At 44.0% G+C, this 19,144-nt stretch overlaps 1 protein-coding gene across 3 annotated transcripts in view; it reads right to left on the reverse strand.

Moving 5' to 3' along the window:
- ANKRD13C (ankyrin repeat domain 13C) overlaps positions 1–17,047 on the reverse strand; it is a 22,252-nt gene extending 5,205 nt beyond the window's left edge. For 2 of the 3 annotated variants that reach the window (XM_032446337.1, XM_015870853.1), the window contains exons 1-12: positions 16,461–17,047; positions 10,616–10,657; positions 7,644–7,748; positions 7,243–7,328; positions 6,320–6,365; positions 5,420–5,486; positions 4,618–4,762; positions 4,180–4,311; positions 3,105–3,266; positions 2,327–2,406; positions 1,022–1,120; positions 359–459 (exon numbers count right to left, since the gene is read on the reverse strand). In XM_032446337.1, coding sequence (XP_032302228.1) covers positions 359–459; positions 1,022–1,120; positions 2,327–2,406; positions 3,105–3,266; positions 4,180–4,311; positions 4,618–4,762; positions 5,420–5,486; positions 6,320–6,365; positions 7,243–7,328; positions 7,644–7,748; positions 10,616–10,657; positions 16,461–16,803 — 1,408 coding nt within the window. In that variant the 5' untranslated portion in view covers positions 16,804–17,047. The remainder of the gene's footprint in view (positions 1–358; positions 460–1,021; positions 1,121–2,326; positions 2,407–3,104; positions 3,267–4,179; positions 4,312–4,617; positions 4,763–5,419; positions 5,487–6,319; positions 6,366–7,242; positions 7,329–7,643; positions 7,749–10,615; positions 10,658–16,460) is intronic. The other variant, XM_015870854.1, reaches the window with a different exon arrangement.
- Between the last annotated feature and the right edge of the window lie 2,097 nt (positions 17,048–19,144).

Below are 19,144 nucleotides of genomic sequence, written 5' to 3' on the forward strand. Positions count from 1 at the left end.
TAGTATTTGAGGGAAATGAAATAGTAAACACTATCAAGTTCCCATCTCATGGCTAAGATCATCCTGTAATGCAAGGAAACTTCAGCTTATCTGCTACTCTCAGAACGAAGCCCTGGCAGCACCAGGAAACCCAAAGTCTCAGAGCTGGACTCCTGTTAGCACCATTCAGAGCTTCAGATGGTCTCCTTCAAACCAACGGCCCCTGCAGTAACACAGCCGTGTTCCTTGACATCCACAGCAACACGCTCCGTTATGTAAGAGTCCTTTTCCAGAACTCAGAGCACCCCTGAGCTCACTGCATGAATAGGAACAACGGTTTTGCAAAACAAAGCCACAGATGTTGTTAGAGCAGCCTTACCTAATTTGACAGGAAAGCCTGGTGGAAGCTTCATCTGAACAAATTCTCTAAGTTTGTTAAAGTGCTTGAAGGGTGCAATTACTTCTAAAACATTCAATAATCTGAAAAGGAGAATGAACATCATCACAAATCGTTTCCCAGAACAACCCGGAGAGCAAAGTGATTGAAGGGATCTGAAAGACCACACCATGCCTGCTGTGCGCCTCTAGAGCTCCAACGTCAGCACTGCTGCTTTCAGACTGCAGCGACCCACACTGCATTACTGCATGATGAACACCAAGCTATGGGACTCTCGCCCTCAGTTTACAAAAGACACTGAAGCACGAAGCCCCACAGCCCCTCCTCCAAAGATAAGGACATTGACATGGTTCTGTATGGATTTAGAGAACAAAACTTAGTGCTGAAACTTGTCAGGGGAGTTTCTGTATTCTGATGAGTTAACGACACAGCTGATCCAACCTCAGCTCTCATCACATAGAATTACTTTGCCTTGCCAAGAGCGGGCACACAGGCACGAGCTCCGTAACTGTCACTGTCAGTTTCCTTCACAACATGACTTTGGTCACTGCTGAAACATCAGATCTGAACCTCTGCAGAGCCCTGCAGGCAGGATGACACACTTGTTACTCCAAGGAACACCCACAGCCAGCGAGTCAGACTTACGATTCGATTCCTAAGGGAAACTCCTGGCTCATTGCTATTGTTGCTTTAAAGGTTTTCTTGCTTTCTTTGCAGACCAGTTCTCTGCCCAAATGAGGAGCTCTGGAATGGGGAAGAGAGAAGGACAAAGACAAGTTTTAGTTTTAAAGAACAGAATTAAGACTCAGTTTTGAAAAACTCAGTAAAGAACCTCTACAATAAAAGAGAGGCTGTGCATAGCAAACATGAGCTGGTGGCCATCTGAATTCAGATTACTGAGAGCTCTGCTAACCTTGCAGACAAGGCAGAATCAGGCAAAAGAAAATAATCTTCCATCAACCCTCCTGTCCCCAGAGGACAAAAATGGAAAACACAGACCTGAAAACAATTCTGTGACAGAACAGACAGGAGGTAACAGATCTTACTGCCCTCCAACTTAAAGTATCAAGAAACCTGAACACCCTTCTGGTAACTGATCACTACATTTTTTCTTGTTAAAACAGACATACATGTTCTTCCACGCTGTTCCAGCACAACCTACTTATTATGCTTGAACATTTATTCTATTTCAGACACATAGAATACGAAACTAGTAAAAAGAATCCAATTGTCTTCTTAGTAAGCCTGTACTGTAATATTATCTTCCCTGGTAACATCTGACTGCAGGATACCCTGTAGCATCTGCGGACTCACAGCTTCTACCATTTCCTTCTGCATCTTCCCACATGCAGCAGAGCTGGATAATATTCAAGTCTTGGCAGCAAACTCAACTGCTCGGATCTTTTGCAACCAAAGCCACTACAAATGAATTGAAAACGTAACTGTCCACTGCACACCTGGAGGAGAGCACCTTGCACAGACCTGGCCAGTACACGGAGTTCCATATGCCACTGCATTCCAGAAGTGAGCATTTTTGCACACTGACTCTCATTAAGTCATAAGCTTTTCCTTTAAATATGGAGATTAGGCTGCTTATTACCATTGTAAGAAAAGATCAGCAAAATACAGAAATGAATTTGATGGGAAATCTTCCCTTAAAAACATCAGCTAAGAGGTCTGCATTTTCAGTAAGCTGGAAGCCCAAGATGCAGGTACATGCCTACAAATGCATTTTTATCAGTAGCGGATGGAATAATCTTCCTCATGTGAACTGCTGTCAGTTTCTCAGTCAGTTTCCTCAGCCTACAAAACATTAAATATCTAGGCAATGCAAAGCAAGATTCCTCTGCTCCTTAACTATAAACCAAAAAGAACCCATGAATTAGTGGATGCTGAAACAAGTGTCCCGATTAGCCATGGCTGTCTGCGGAAATAAAACAGACTACTCACTTTCCATTTTCAGCTGATATGTACTCCTCCCATGTAATGGTATTGGGCGATGGTGGAGTGAGGGATTGTCGTCTGACGGGCTGTTCAAAGAAACACATTTTAGCAGTTGATCTTTCTTGGCGTTCTCTTACAGTTTTACCATTCAAAAGATGCACTCAGTTTGCAGCTGGAATTTCACATGGCTTTTCTCTCTCTTACTCCTCCCTTCACAGACTCCATTTAGATATTAGGCCTCAAACAGTGCTGTACCCAGAAGCTGGCTGGTGTAGCACACCAGCTCATCAGTTAATTCAAGTGCCTGAATGGCAAGTAATAAAGCATGAGCTCGTACAGAAATAAATCAGCCCTTCTTAAAAAGGCTTGTCTGCGTGTTCCCAGATGATGTCTGGCTCATTCTGAATAGCTCTCAACTTCATGGTGATAATAACAGGCTTAATCCATTTTAATGAAGCTAAATGAAAACGTAATTGAAAGAAGAACCAGGAAGGGCATTCAAGACAATAAATATTTGGTCTAATGAAATTAAAGTGATTTGCCACAGCTAAAACATCTCACGTATTAAGAGACAAATTAAGACTGAAATATTCAAGAAAAGAACCCTCTCAATACTTGCACTGATCAGCAGAATACACAAACAGATGAGCAGGGATACATTTACAGGCCACATTATGTTACAATTATGATGATCAGAATGGAACAAAAATACTATTTACTAATCTTGCTACATTTATTCTCTCCCAAAACAATTCACACAGTGAAAAGAATGACGTAAGAATACCTCAAAGTTTTGCTCCATTAAGTTGCCACCTTTACTCAGGCTCTCCATGATAGCTTTATTCCGAAGAATATCCTCCTCACTGAGGTGTTCCCTTCTTTTTCTTGATTCTAACACAAGTCCATTAACCAGGTAGAAATCTGCCAAGAAGTTTCCTACTCTTTCCTAAATGAGAGGAATTAGACTCTGGAGAATCACAGAAGATTAAATAAAACCATTTAAATGCTATATACAAACAATTTAATTGCAGCATGGTGAGTTCAGGATTGAAATGTTTTAATGTAGACTTACACAACTAACCACGTGAATTATCATCATGCAGTTCCACAGAGAACACAGTAATTCCCCCAGGAACTGGTATTTTGTATCAGTGCAAAGTAAATGAGAAAAGGCTGCCTAAGAATCTGAGTGGCCAAGGGAAATCCCACTAAAAGCCCCTCCAATAAGTTGTGATAAATGATAACTTACAGAGTATTTTACACACTTATAATATTGATTTCTGATTTCACATAAGGAAAGAGTTCTGCAAAACTAGCTCAGCAGAAAAGCTGTGGCGAATGGCACTACCTGACATTCAAGTCAATACAAAACCCTTCAGAGCTATCACCAGAAAGCAATTCCCTACATGTAAGGGCAGATGTTTCAATGTTTTCACACCTGAGAATTTGTGCCTGGAACACTGGAAGCAACATGCAAAGCAAACCATAGCCAGAATGCTTTCATCCTCCTGCACCTCACAGACACAGGGCCATACAGGGCCGGACATCAATCCTGAGATGACTTTCCATTTCCTATGCAGTGCTAGGACTAAGTCATTTCCAGCACAGTGTTCCTCCACACCCACTTCAGCTGCAGTTGGCTATTTTTTTCCAAGCTACCATTCTCTTGTGCAGGCAGTCCACCAGACACACTCTGTGTCAAACTAGTGACAGCTGTGGGGGCAGGGGAAGCCATTTTTCTACTCCATCCTGAACATCCGATCATTTCACTCCTCCTCTGCTGCCAACCACATTACACAACTGCTGTCTAAACTGTTCTGCCTCCAGCAATGCCAGTCTGACAACTTCCTTTAACTTACTGTTTTGTCTTCTCGAAAAAGCCATCCTGTCTGGGCACGCGTGAAGGTGATTGATTTGGTTGATAACGTTGCTGAGTAAATATCACTGCTCATCAAAATGTCAACCTCTTCCTCCGTTTCCATCTCAGATTCCTAGAAGGAAGATTACCAGTCACAGCATAGAATTTCACCATCATGATTGAACTTTCTTTTTTTTTAATAAATAATTTTAAGAAAATGAAAACCAACTGATGTTCATTCTGTTTCTCTCTGATTTATCTGATCTCATTAAAAAGCAGATTTTCAAAATAAAAGCCTACAAGCTGAACAAAAATTTAGTTTGCATTTCTTTGGAGGTCGGGTCTTTCTCAGAGGTGCCTCTTGTTCAGTAAATTCAGACTTCTGGTGGGAAGTAAAAGGTTGATGTACTGCACCCCCTGGGCTCACACAGACCCTTACCTCATGATGTATTCGCTGGTAAACTTTTTGTTCGTTGTCTAAAACTACAAAAGATTCAGAGGGTGCTGCATCACCATTAAAAATGAAGCTTAAATCCCCTCGTTGGCACTTCATGTCAGTAAAATCTATGAGAGTTGTGTCCAGCCTGTGAAAATACACCAGAACATTAAAAGAAGTTACGTATAAACAGTCGCATCTGTTGACTGACAAGCTGTGCTTTCAAGGAGAAGCTTTTGATTACTATTATTATTTATTTATCGGCACAAACAAGTGAAGGTTCACTTCACTTCAAGTCTTCATAGAATATCCCATTATTTATGCCCAGATATAGAAGTAAAAATTAGGTAAGAAACACTTAATAGGTTTCATGTAATGTTTATAATGGAGCTGGATGGGGAGTCGGACTAGAGGGCCCTCAGAGGCCTCTAAGGATTCTGGTTCTATGAAAATTTGGTCTATGTTTATACCAGCTTCATAGAAGAAGTGCCAACTATACCTTCATATTGTATTTTTAGCACCCACAATACACACACACAATGTTTTCTGAAGAGAAACAGCAGAAGGAAGTGACAGAAATTATGTAGCCAGTATGTGCTACACACCGAGCAATGTATCTGCTCCCTGCAACAAGCATCTCCAGCCCCAAGCCTGAGTAGCCCTGGTACAATGTGATTGCAGTTACAAAGAGGACTAAGAAACAGTCTCAGCTGAAACGTTTCAGTTACTGCTGGTATTCTTTTCTCTCACCAACAGAAAACAAACTCTCCTGCTGAGTAAACTCAAATGGCAAATCAGTGCTTACCTGATATTTATACCTTGCTTGTGTATTTTACATGCATCGGAAGGCAGAATTCGGGAAAGTAAAGGCACTAGAAGTAGGTAGAGATGTTGGACAGTTAGAACAATGAGGTTTCTCTGTAAAGTACTTTGAGTAAAACTGCACCCCGCCTTTAACTTCAGTGTGTTGTAATATAAAGATACAGCATACCTATTTTCCATCATAACCTCAATGCAAGCACGCTAACGTCATGCTTGTCATAACTGCAGAACTGGTACACACTTGTACAGAATATCTTCAGCATCAAGTGTCCTCATTTTAAACAAACTAAACCATTTATCAATTCTAGTGATTTATCTTCTGTTTGGAATTTTAACTCTGCAGTTGGATATTTCATTTAAATATTATGCCAGACAGAAGCCCAGCTACAATTAAAGCAGAACAAGACAATCAGAAGACAAATCCAAAGCACTAAGGCTTAAAACCTAAAGAATGTTAAAGTACCAGAGGAACTGAGAACCAGCCCAGTGTTACGAGCTGGATATGTGAGACTGCTGGAGTCAAGGAGTTCAATGCCACGAGTCCTGTCCTTCAGCTGAACTGCTCAAACCACTGCTCTGCAGTGACACCAAATGACCAGATTAAGGCAATTTAATATTTTGTTCTTATCCCCATTTTCTTAAACAGCTCGTTCCCCTCCCCGCCTCATGTCGTGTGCCTGGATTACAGAATTAAACTCAAAAAAGTCATCAAAAATAATTCAGAAAAAAAAAGTCCTTCATTTGCAACTTCAGTCTTCACAACACAATCATGAATTTTCCAAGATATAAACTAGAAACAAATTTCAGCTTGAGAGAACAGGTGTGCGGAAGACTGATAATATTATCTCCCAACAGAAAGGGTGACAGTAAGGCAGTCACTTACCCCAGCTTTGAAAATCCCAGTGAAGCTCTAGATAGAAGTCACCTAGCTGAGATGAAAAGAATATATTAACATTTTGGTCAACTGGAAAATCCTCTGAAAGTTTGGCAAAGTTTGTGTATTGCCAAAAAACACATTTTCCCTCTCTGATGTTAGTAGTCCAACTTACACTGAAATTAAACATTTCTGAAGCTTCACCAATAGCAGAACCAGTAATGCTAAACATGTGCTTCATTTAAGCTACCAACCTTTAGAGAATTTTTTGGAAGAAAAGTTACACAGCTATTAAGCAGTGAATAAAAAATAAATTGTAAATCCCAATTTTTAAAGCCTGTATAGCATTTTGTTTGCTTTGACTGGCCGCATCCCATCACACCAAACTGCATTCTGCCTGAATCAATGGATCAGGTTTCAGCTACACCCGGTATCTGTGTACACAAATTCCGATTTATATTCTAGAAACACACTCCCAGTTGTCAATACTGACAATTCTTTTACTGCACTCAAGAAAACCTGGCTGCTCATGCAGATGGAGAGCTAAACTTACCAAAAAAATCTCTTTCCTTACAAGCATTAAACAAAGAAACAAAAAACCCATCATTTGTGATGGGTGACAGGATATAACGGCAACTTCTTCACCAAACTGAGATTTAAGGAAGCCTTAAAAATCCAACAAAACTAGCACAGATTAAAAACACATTCTGTGACTTTCAGGTTAAATAAATGATGGGAAGGTCTCTCTTATCTGAGGCATTTTTCTGACTGCATTTCTTAGGAACGCACACGGTTCTGTGAGCCCTTGAAATGGGCAAGAAGCTCTTTTGCTTTTTTCAGCTTGCTAAAGCATCCATTACCATATGAACAAAACCTACTGGTTTCTATCATAATCTGGTTTTTGCCAACAAAGCTGCCTTCCATTTACCTACCTCCTTCAGGGCTTTTAATAATCGAGGTCGCTTTTCCTCAACACTTTCCCTGGACTGCTGTTTAAGCTTCCGTAGGAGTGCTGTAACTGAGCAGAGGTTAAACGTAGGGTAAAACTGTGCTATGTGGCCAACTGCAGCTTATTGCTGGCATGCAACAGAGTTTTAAAACATGGAAAATAATTGATGTTAATAGAGCATTTCATCAGACTTTGCAGTAACGCACTTCAAGTTACGGTAATTATAAATAACTCAATATGATCACGGTAGGAAGAAAAGCTTCAGAAACTGCTTATAATATAAAGTATTTGATTATGTCAAGATATACCCACACCCTTGGGTATGCATGTATATTGCTGAATGTGAGCCTGGGGATACAGGAAATTGTTCAGCAATGCTCTTACTCATTTGTCTGTCTCCATAGCTGATGGCTTCTGCAAGAGGGCTCCATCCCTGAGCATTTTTCACCTTTACTGGAGCGTTGTGGGCTAAAAGCAAGTGGGCACATTCTGTAACAAAGCAGCAAAAATTACTTTCAGTAAACATTATAGGTATTGCAGTTAAGTAATTTGTGATAGAGGAAACAATAATAAAACACAACTAGTGGACATTCAATATATTAAACGCCATCACAACACATATCTAAAATACGAACTCAAGCTATAAATAAAATTTGAAAAGGTTCATGAAATTATTTATAGCATTTTCCTATTAAATATAAGCACATAATTGACGATCAACAACCAACAGTATTACCACTGAGAAACATCTCCTTATGCTTTTTATACGTTGCTTTTTATAAAGATGTACTGTTGCATATACACACACACTGCTCTACATATAAAAGACTTTAAATGCTTGTTAAATCATCCCTCTCTGTTTAATGTCAATCTCTCTGAAGTGTTAGAACATGTGCATAACACGCTGTGCAGCAACAACGGTTATCCTGGGACTATCAGAGTGCACAGATAAAGCACAGCACACCACTCGTGGGCCTTTGCTCCACCAGCACAGAGCTCCACTTGCCATGCACTACATTGTTTGCCCACACATCAATAACAGCACGCCTTGATGCCTTCCTGGCCTCTTGGCATGCATGTGTTGTGCTAACAGAGCACACCAACACCCCATAAACACCACACCAGTTCCTAGCATAGTCTCAGCTCAACTTGCACTGCCTTCTCTAAGGATAAAAGTTGATGATAGAATCAGCAGTAGCCCTTAAAATTCAGAAGAGAAGATATCTTTCAGTATTTCTATGTTTTGAATAAGCTGTCCTCATTTTAAATGGTTCTTCCATTTCTAACTATGGAAAGCTTCCTCTCCACAGCTCATTAAAATCAACCTGACCCATCTGCAGACGATGGGATCGAGCAGGAGCTGTAGGCTAAAGAAACATCTCATTATGAGTAGGATGGGAAGGAATTGCAGATAGAGGGACTTCCTGATTCTTTGCCTACAGGTGTTACAGGAAACCTTACCAGTCACTCAAGACGCAAAAGTCATGAGTCACTGGTAACGTGGTGTTAGGAAAGGAAGAGATGCTTGACCTGTGAGTACACTGTCCTTTGTGGTAAACAAACCAAAGCCCTAAGTACTCTGTCCAGAAACATGCAGACGTATCTTCTGCAGTTGCTCAAACAGTACCTAACACAATGACAACACTCACATGAACAGACATTTACCAGCCAGATCCCATTTTCAGTTAAACAAACAGGATGTCAATTCACCCTGCAATTCACCAAAGCCTGGCTGCAGTGTTGCTATATGCACCTGTGCAGTACATGTGCATCACCCCCAGAAAGAAAAGCTGACCTTCGGCATTAGTGAGACAGGTTAACATGGCAGCAAAGGGGAGGATCAAAGACCAAGCAGGAGTGAAAGTCTAAACCGTAAAACCAGGTACTGTTCTTGACATCATATGGGAATAGTCCTGCTCCAGCCAAGCTACATAAAGGCTTACCATAAATATCCCAAGTAATTAAGGGCTTTACACACGGGATGGCTGACTAAGAAGCCAAGAGGTGAACTACAAAGCAAGATCTCAAATAGGCAGCCAAAGAAAAAAGAAGAAAGGGGAAGAACTGCTTCTCTCCTTGCTATGCTATGTGCCACAATAATCAAGCAATTTGACAGCACTGAACAGTAAGGCATTTCATCCTAGAGCTGAAACATAAAATAACCACAGCTCAAGAGAACAGGTATTCAACTGTACCGAATGAAAGGTGATAAATCCCTTTCTATCACTTGTTATCAAAAGAAGCTTCTTTGATCAAAACCATTTGTACTTTGGTGATGCGATACCACTGCAGCTGACAGCAGCCCAGCTACAGAGCAGTACCACACACCAGGTGCAGGACTCACACAGCTTGACAGAACCAAGGCATTCTTTCTCTTGTTTCAGTAGCAAAAAAGAATTCTACTGTCATGGAGACTTAATCATATTCCAAGTTGTTTTTTCCCCAGCCTTGAAATATGCCTATTTCAACGCTTTCTATTTCAAGTAGAAATGTGAATCCTTTGCCTTAAAATACTGCTGTAAAAAAAAGAAAAAAGTCCCCCAAAGGGTATCTGAAAAGGTGACAGCCATCACGGAACAACAGGCAGCTCTGCCTGCCGGGCTGCCCTGGATCCTGCAGAGAGCAGCCAGTCCTGGAGCACAGAGAAGCAGAAATTTGTATCAGGTGAAAAAAGGCGTATGCCAAAGGCAGCAAAGTGATCGCATTTCAATTCCCAGAGTCATGTTATTCTAGAAAATATAATGGAGAAAAAGCTAACGGGTTGTTCAAGACTTCAAATGAGCACAGTAACAACCACAGCACAACTAGGAACCAGGAAAGCAATGAAGAAAAAGGGCACCATCACACAAACAGGAATCAATGCCTTCTGTTAATGGCATTAAAACAGAGATCTGCCTGGACGAAAACTCCTGCCTACACAGACTGAGCGTGTCCCATCCTTGGTTGGACACCACAGAGGACACAGGCACTAATGTGTTTGCCTCCATTGCTGAAAGCTGTTTCTTGTTTCTCAGTCTTCTATGATATTCCAAGTCCCCCCAGCTCTGCAATAAGACAGAAGCTGGTTCTTGTTCCAGGCTCACAAAGGAGTCCAGCTGTCAGAACTCCTCTGCCATCGTCTCCTTCCAGCACAGCCCTCCACCTGCATGGCTCCCTGACTCCGGCCCATCAGGCAGCCCGAACTGCTTGGCAGACTTTTGCCTTTCACATCTGGGCAGCCTCTACTTTGCAGAAAACCTCAACTTTCAACAAGTTTAAAACACAAGATCACATACACAAAAACTGAATGGCATTTTTTACTCTTGTCTCTGAGACCTCAGGACAATTTAAGAAACAAAACTGATGGTTTTACCAACCTTTATGTCCCAACATCACAGCAAGATGCAAAGGAGTGTTTCCTAAAATAAAAAGGAAAAAAAAAAAGAAAAAAAAAGAAAGAGATTAGATCCAACATAACAGGATTCATTGCAACTCCTCCAGGAGTTGGGACACACAGCTCCAACGCTGTAAATAAACTCTATAGCCTAAGGAAGGAGCAGGTACATATACACCAGAGCAATTTCTAAGCAAGTGCAGCATACAGTTATTTTCTTGCGCTTGTTAAAATAAATATAGCTGAAACATTTCACGGGCCAGCAGGGCTTCATAATTACACCTTGAATTACACCCACTGCAGCCAAATTGGTGCAATTATATTTTCAAGAAGGCAATAACCCAAACCTCTGCACTCATGGTCTGAGCAGTATGATATTTTATACAGAATGACATATCTAGGGTAAGAGCTACTCAAAGATATGATACTTATTAAAGTTTTAGGAGCATATTTTATTAATTTTTCAAAGACTGAGTATAAAATTTTTACTAATACAGCAACGGACACATTGCAGAATAAAAGTCATTTCCCTAAAGGAAAACCAAGCATCCACCACCAGCATTTGGTTACTTCAATGCCACGTTTCCAAGGAAAGCATTGCAGACTGTTAGCAGATATTAAAAACAAGACTGTTTTCCCGGCTATAGGTGACCCATTTTATACTTCTCAGATATGACAGTAGGACACAGAGAAATGTTTTTCTGGCTTATTGCTGCTACCAGAATTCTGATACATTTTATCCTGCGGTCTCAAGGGTATGAGATACTTCCATTTCAATGTATCACTGCGCACGTTCAAATGTTTTCTAGCACAGTTAAGAAAAATTACTTGTAAAGAAATTTCTGTTGCAATTAAAACAGATGATGTTAGATGGATTTCACAGCATCGTGTTAGCAATAAACACTTGCCGCGTGCCAAGGATGATGCACTGCACATCTCAAAGATGCAATCCAAACCATTCATAGATTGCTGTACGAAGCAGTTACCAACACACCACAGTATCGTGGAATCTCTGATCGAGACAGGCAAGCAGTCAAAGTCAGAGCTGTAAGTGGCTTTCAATTAGCTACCCAAAAAAAGAAGCCAGCAACAAAAAACAACAGCAAAAACAAAGCACACCTTTCAAACACTGCATAAGAAGAGCCAGACAGCTCCAGGCCCTAAAATGGCTCGGCATATTGGGAAGAAACAACAAAATGAAAGTTAACCAAGTGTTTGGCAGCATTCCTGAGAAACGGGGTGAACCTTGCAGCTGATAAATGCAGTTGTGCAATATCGCAGCATTTCAAAACTCCGCTGGACAAGGTTCTGAGCTGCCTGAACCAACTTTGGTGCTGCCTTTTTGCGCAGGATGCTGCACTACATCACCTCCAGTGCTCTTCCAGCACAGCTTTTACTTTGATACTTCACACCAAGAAGCATGCAGTTCAAAAACTGAACAGGAAACTTACAGACAAGGTGGGGTAGGAAAAGAAGCACACAGAGCAGCAGCCATTACAATTGAGAAAGCACAGCCATCAGAATCTATCAATTCCAGAATGAAAAATAAAAAGCTGTTTGTGAGGGAGATGAAAAGAAGCAATACGCTTCTTGTTGATCTTTAACCAGTGGGACTCTGGCAAAGAGGAGTCTAATGTTTTACTGACATCTCTGAGATAAAACAAGAGGTTTCCTGCAGCACCACTAGGAGAGGTAAAACCTCAGGGAAGGGAGAAGGAAAGGCAAGATAAGCACAAAAGAGAGGGCCATTGTGGAAACACTGCCATTCCTATGGTCCAGCCTTTCATCACTGCCCAGGATAAGCCCGTATCAGACATCACTGGATGCAGAACAGCCACACGCCCACACACCTTTTCATTCCAGCACAAATCCATTGCTACTTCACAAACAGCGCTCCCATGGGAGTCAGGCACCCACATATGTTTGTGGGTCTAGGCCTGGAAATAGAGTATCTGCCTCACTCCCAAATCCTCCCCCCAAATGTTTGCCATTTCAGCAGGAACTGACAGGCAAAGCCAGCTTTGGCACATTCAAAAAACAGAGTAGCATCTTGCTGTTCCATCACTAATGATCCGTCCCAACATCTGATAAATCTCTAGAGCTGTTGATGGTCTTTGAGCCAAACAAAATGAGTTCTCCCAGCAGCAAAGTTAAGTCTGAGTTATCAAATAAGCCATTCAAACTATTTCAGGTTGGGTGCCACAAAACAAAGGAATTATGCTGAGGAATTACTCATCACACAGAATGCCTCTGCAATCTTCAGCATCTCTGCTCCAAGAGGAGGGAGGAGAAGAGCTGTCCAAACAGAAAGGCTCCTTGTTTGCCCGACCACAGTCTTCAGTGCAGGCAAGCATTCATTCTGCATGGGAAAACTGAGGGAAAGCAAAGGTCTCAGGACAGATGCGCCCAGTGTCAGGCTCAGAAGTGGGCAACAGCCAAAATCCTCCCAGAGATTTCATCTCAGAAGCCCATCAGGCACACCATGACATCTCACTGCTCCTCCTTCAGGAAAGCTGGGGATCTAGAGCTGCAAATACGGCCCCAGCAGCTGCGAGGGCAGAGCCACACTATTACACTCCCTCTAGCACTCAAGACTCATGAATTAAGTAGCACCAGCATTTATAGGACTCAAGTGGAACTGTCCCACTGGAATTCTATAATGCTACAACCTCCAGCTCTGTCAACCCTAGAATATAAACCACAAATCATGCCTAGTTGCTTCAGCATGGCAACAACAACAGAGGCCCTAGAACAGTTCCTACCTAGAACATACAAAGACCAGTTAAAATTATTCTGATGAAAAAAAATGCTTTTAACACTGTCTGCCAGAACAGGCATGAGGGGAGGAGCGGGGAATTCCACTTGTTACAGCTGGAAGGATGGCTGGAACAGCTCGAGGTGTTCTGTGAACTGCAGCATAACACAGCAGCAACTGCCAGGAACACACGTGGCTTTGCATGGGACAGCTTCTGGTAAGACAAAAGAGGGTGCAGCTTCACTATGATATTGTTTACCTACATGATCGAGCTGTAATTATTTACAGTTCTCATTGAGAGGCTGACATACACTTTTGATGACTTCACTGTAACGTAACAGTAATTTGATGTGATTGTTTCCAGACTTATCACACTACGCACGTGGATACACTTGAACAGTTGCAACCAGATCTCTTCTCCTTTAGGTTTCTTTTTTGACAACAGCTTGATTCACCTTAGAAGCAAATCTCACTTATCCCTTCCATCTACAGAAGGTTTCTTCAGTGTTAATAGCTTTGGAAACCAGCATTCATATTTCCCTGCCCAAGTTTAGGCTGAGTAGCCTACAGAGTCTTAACCTGAGATAGCAGTGATACAGCAGTGCCTCAAGTCCAGCAGGTCTCCAGCCAGGCCACACAACAAAACCATCACTACTTCCCTAATGAAAGGTCAGAAGTTATGCACACACATGTAGACATCTGGCACACCTACGAGGCAGCTGAGTGCTTTCTGGTAGTAATTCAGCTAGATTTGTCTATTTCAGAAGCGACTGCTTTCTTCTGAAAATGTTTAAGCTTTAAAGGTGTGTTACAGCAAAAATAAAAGTAACCTGAAACATACACAAGCTTCTGCCTTTCAGAATAACGATGCTGGTCTTACTAACAAGTAATGCTTTTCTCTGAGGTTAATTCAGAAGTAGGCTGGCTAGCTCTCATTAATACAGCCAGCATTTGTTTTATCAGAACACCACAAGTTCAACGTTCTACAGGATGTGGCTTTTCCACTTAACCACTCACTAAAAATGGAACTGAATTATAAATAGTAATTGTTTCTAGAAGTTCTTCCTCTTCTCTGTCACTTCCTTATCACGCTCTAGGACTCTTCAGGTTTCCTTCTGAGTATAATTGTGAGCTCAGTTATCTACCCCAAATAACTCACCATACAAATATGTATTCAAGCAGGAAGAAAACAATAACAAGGAAGTAACAGTCAGGCCTTTGGCATGTCAAGGCATCCAGGGTTTGGTTTCATTGTTGGTTTCTGGTTTTGTTTTGGATTGGTTCAGGTTTTTTTGTTGGATGGGTTTGTTTCTCCAAAAATTTAAGGGCAAAAGAACAGCAAAAGGAAAAATGTGGAGGAAGATGGGAGAGAAATCCATGCTGTTCCTACTGTGAGCAGCAGTGAAAATGAAGTTCTATGTATATATATATATATATATATATATATATATATATATATATATATACTATGAAATGTACAGAAACATATATAAAAAGATGGTATCAACATTCAGCAAAGACAGGTCATGAAGTGCCTTCAAAGCCCAGACTCTAAGCTTACAGCAATGAGTTCTTTGATAGGAAGCAGAAGAGATGTTGGGAAAAAGGCGGGAGGAAGATTTCCTTCCAAGCCTGTTGCTTTCATTCTAGCAGACTTTGCTGCAACTCTTGGAATGAGGATGACAGGATAAATATATCTGTAGCTATATTTATAGCAGGCTACTTAGAAAAATGTTATGACAGTTGTAAGAAATGCTCCTTCCTAACTCAACTGAGGAAACTGAGCCGTGAGCTACTCCAGCTCACAGCAGCTTGTGTTTCAGTGCTTTATACTATCATGGAGATACTTTTAAATTTCTAATTCTGTTATCCTTCCCCTCGTATCAATCCTCAGATTGCCCTATATTACTGTTTGGTTTTATTTTACACAGTACAATTAAGTAAAACAAAGGGAACACTTATCTCATCATCAGAAAAAGAGAGTAACTCTACCCTTTAATCACAACTCGCCCAGACACCACACGCCGTGTGACTTACACTGTCCTGCAGAAACGTATCATCTTACCCTGGAAAAAGGCAGGAAACATACAGACAAAAGCCAACCATGCAACTGCAGCTGATTTGACAGGCCACCTTATTTGATAATGTAAAACATCCCCCAAATTAAACCTATCGTTTTAAAATGCCCTATCAAGGCTCTGAACAGTTACACATTTTGAAGTAACCAGAGGCTCATTTTTCCACCTCTGCTACTGCTGTTTCTCTGTCCAAAGCAAGAAGGAGAAGCAGATGACAACAATATATACATTCAATTTCTGTTTAAGCCAGGGAAAACCCAAAGATAATCCCACCAACAGCCCAAGGAGGCAGTCCTGAGTGTTCCCTAAGCCCTGCCGGCCCTAAAAGCAAACAGCTGACAGTTCACACATTTCAGAAATGAAAGAAAATGCGTTCTTGCAAAAATGCACCTTCAGGTCTGAAGCAAGACTGTGTAAGAGGAAGTGCTTCAGAACAACGCAAACAGCAGGAAAGCACTCATTCCTATTAGTGAAACCCCAGTGACGGGAGGTACGGCCACAGTGCTCCACAGAAAGCTCTCATTACAGCTCCCAGCACTGCTAACTACACAGACCTCAGGGAAGATAAACACACAACAATTAAAACCAGAACCGTTTGGGTTGGAAAAGCCCTCTGAGCTCCACAACCCACCCCCAGCCCCCAGTGCCACATCCCCACGGCTCCGAACACCCCCAGGGCTGTGACCCCCCACCCCAGGATAGCCGTGCAGTGCATTGCCACAGCCTGCAGCTCACGACCTGCTTTACAATGGAACAGGTGAGAGCTCGAGCTAAGCAGAAATGAGACACCAAGGAATGATGAAACTCTCCGAAACACGACAGATGGAGGGAAAAAGCAGCTGACAGAAAGCAGAACGGACACCGTACGGATCAAGCAGTGCTGCTGGGCCTGCTGAGCCCCCGGGTCCGGCCCGGGCTCGCCATGGAGGGGGAAGGAAGGAAGGAAGGAAGGGGAGCAGGCAGGGTGGGGGCACAGCCCGCTGCCCGTCGCTCACCGTGGCTGTCCTTCTGGCCGATGCCCTGCGTGCGGATGAGCGCCGACAGCCGCCTCACGTCCCCCTTGAAGACGCACTCGTGCACGGGGAAGTGCCCGGGGCACCGCTCGGCCTCCGCGCCCGGGCCCGTCCCGCCGCCCGCCGGGCCCTTCAGCCGCTGCTGGTGGTTGTTGCTGAACACGCGGTGCCCCCCGGCCCGGCCGCCTTTGCCGCTCCCGCGCCCCCCGGTGAACACGGCTCCTGGCGCGGCGGCCGCCTCCTCCTCGCCGTGCCCCAGCAGGTCCCCGTCCTCCTTGCTGGGCTTGTGGTCCCTGCGCAGCGAGCGCAGCTTCTCGCCGGTCATCGCCGGCGGCGGCGCCGCGGCCGGAGAGAGTGTCCCCGCCGGGAGACCGGCCGCGGCCGGAGGGACGATGCGCTCAGAGCCGCGGCGGAGAGTCCCGTCCCGACCGCATCCCCCGCCTCAATGACCCGCGGCGCTCAGCACAACGGCGCCCGCCCGGTACCGCCCGGTGCCGCCTCCGCCCGGTGCCGCCCGCCCGCGGGGGCCGCTCAACGGCCCGGCAACGCCGCCATCTTGGCCGGCTGCTCCCGCGAGACGCGCCGAGCGGGGCGAGACTTGGAAACACCGCGAGACGCGGCGGGACCCGCCCTCAGCGACGGGACGGGACGGGAGGGGCGGGGTGCGATGGGTGGTTAATGCACGGTACGCGGTGTGCGGCCGGCATCCAGAGGGAGGCTAACTAACTCACGGTACGCTGCCGTACGGCCGGTACGGATGGCAAAGCCGTCCGAGCTCACCGTGCCCCCCGTCGCGTGTCCTGGTGCCCGCTGCTCCCCATGGAGCCCCCATGGCCGCTGGTGTTGCAGCCATGGCGCTGTGTGACCGCCTCTCCCGTCTGACCTCAGTCCTTGCTCAGCTCCCAGCCGCTCCCCTCGTCCCACCGACCCACGTACAGAGCCGGGCCCTGTTCGTCAGCTCCCACCAGCACTGCAGGCCGCACTGAGCTCTGTGAGCCTTCAAACTCACTAAGCCCGGCTTATTGAGCTCATTGAAAGGGAGGTTTCCTGGAGAATGAAGGGACCTGGACGAAGTCACCCTTAAAAGCACAGAGCGACGAGGGACAAAGCAGCTGTGCTGCCCCTGTGTCAGTACTTGCAGCTGCGCTGTCATTTTATAAAGCACCTGCATCACTCAGGACTGGCACTTCCCAAAAGCTGCTTCAGTTCTGTGAGCACTTACAGTTCTGTGAGCACTTACAGTTCTGTGAGCACTTACAGTTCTGTGAGCACTTACAACAGTGCAACGAATCACTTAGAAAATGATGATGCGCTGAATTCCAGGCTGGCTGCAATCTTTAGCAGTGATTCCGGGGCAGACAACCTGCAAGGTGAGATCTGCAGCCATGAACAGCCCACCGTTCTGGATGCCCTCGTTCTTTACTCAGTTTGCACCATATTAAGTGACTCAGAATAATTCTAGATATAAGGAGATAAGAACAATTCAATGCGATTTCTGTACCTGTGTCATCAGTGACAGCACAGCCGCTTCTGCCATGGCTATTTATAATTGCAGCATGGAATTTCACATAAGTAAACATACCCCTTCATTCTACAGCCCGTTGTTCTCTCCCTAAGATCTGTCTGGCTTTCCTTACTCTTAGAGGAAATGGAAATCTGTTTATGGACAGGATTTGAGGTGCTGATGCTGTTGGTGCTGTTACGTGTTTGCTGTTGGCAGTTCTGTCTCTCCTCCATTCTCCAATGCAGCACAAGGAGCTGTTTGCTTATGCAGCTGCTCTTGTGGGGGAGGTGTGCTAGCTCAGGTTTTGGCTGGTGCTTCCTAAGCGTTGGAAGCTTCAGGTTGCACTTCTAATTACTGGAGGCCAGCTAAGAGCAGGCAGAGGCATGAGGTCACTGTTTACCAGCTTATTATGGAGTCCCTTATTCAGTCTGAAAATAAGGAATGCAATACTGATGGAAACTGCTCTGTGGAAAATGGAGCTGGTGGTGAATGCAGACGTCCTCCCTCACCGGGACTGTCCAGAACCACGGTTAAACACTTAGAAACCCTTGAGAATGTTTGTTTGTTTAACAGCTTGACTTTGGCTTGTTCTCTATCTTCCCAAATCACTTGATTTTCTGTCTTCCAAGCAAGCTGGATAAAAGCAGCAGGGCCGGACCTTGTGACTGCACAACTGCATTTCTTACACTGGGAGCCAATGGAACCTTCACTTCTGGAATTCCTCAAGCAAGAAATAAATAACGGAGATGTAATTTCTCAAAGCTACGTTTCTCTAGGAAAATGCCAGCTTGTGTAGTATATAAAGGAGCAGATCAATAAACAGGGAGATGTAAAAAGCTGATGCAACATTTCTCCAAGCCCAAAGGTAGGCAGCAAATGCCAGTGGCACACTGGAGGTGTCTGTATGCGTTTCTTCTAGCTGTAAGTCTAACAGTAACGCTTGAACTTGTGCAGGACGGGGCGCTGGAAGCAGCGCAGAGTGCTGTCCTGATGCATCTGCACATGGCAGCACAGAAATCAAGGAGGTCCAGGTGGGCAGTGCTTGGAATGTGCCAGCTCAGAGAAACTAAGCTGCTTTTCTGAGGCATCCGGAATGAGTGACTGGAGAGATGTGCTGGGGAGCAAAACGACTCTCAAGGAGACAAAGAATAAAACAAAGCTG

This window comes from Coturnix japonica, chromosome 8, assembly GCF_001577835.2.
Source record: "Coturnix japonica isolate 7356 chromosome 8, Coturnix japonica 2.1, whole genome shotgun sequence".
In the NCBI taxonomy this organism is placed as follows: Eukaryota; Metazoa; Chordata; class Aves; order Galliformes; family Phasianidae; genus Coturnix; species Coturnix japonica.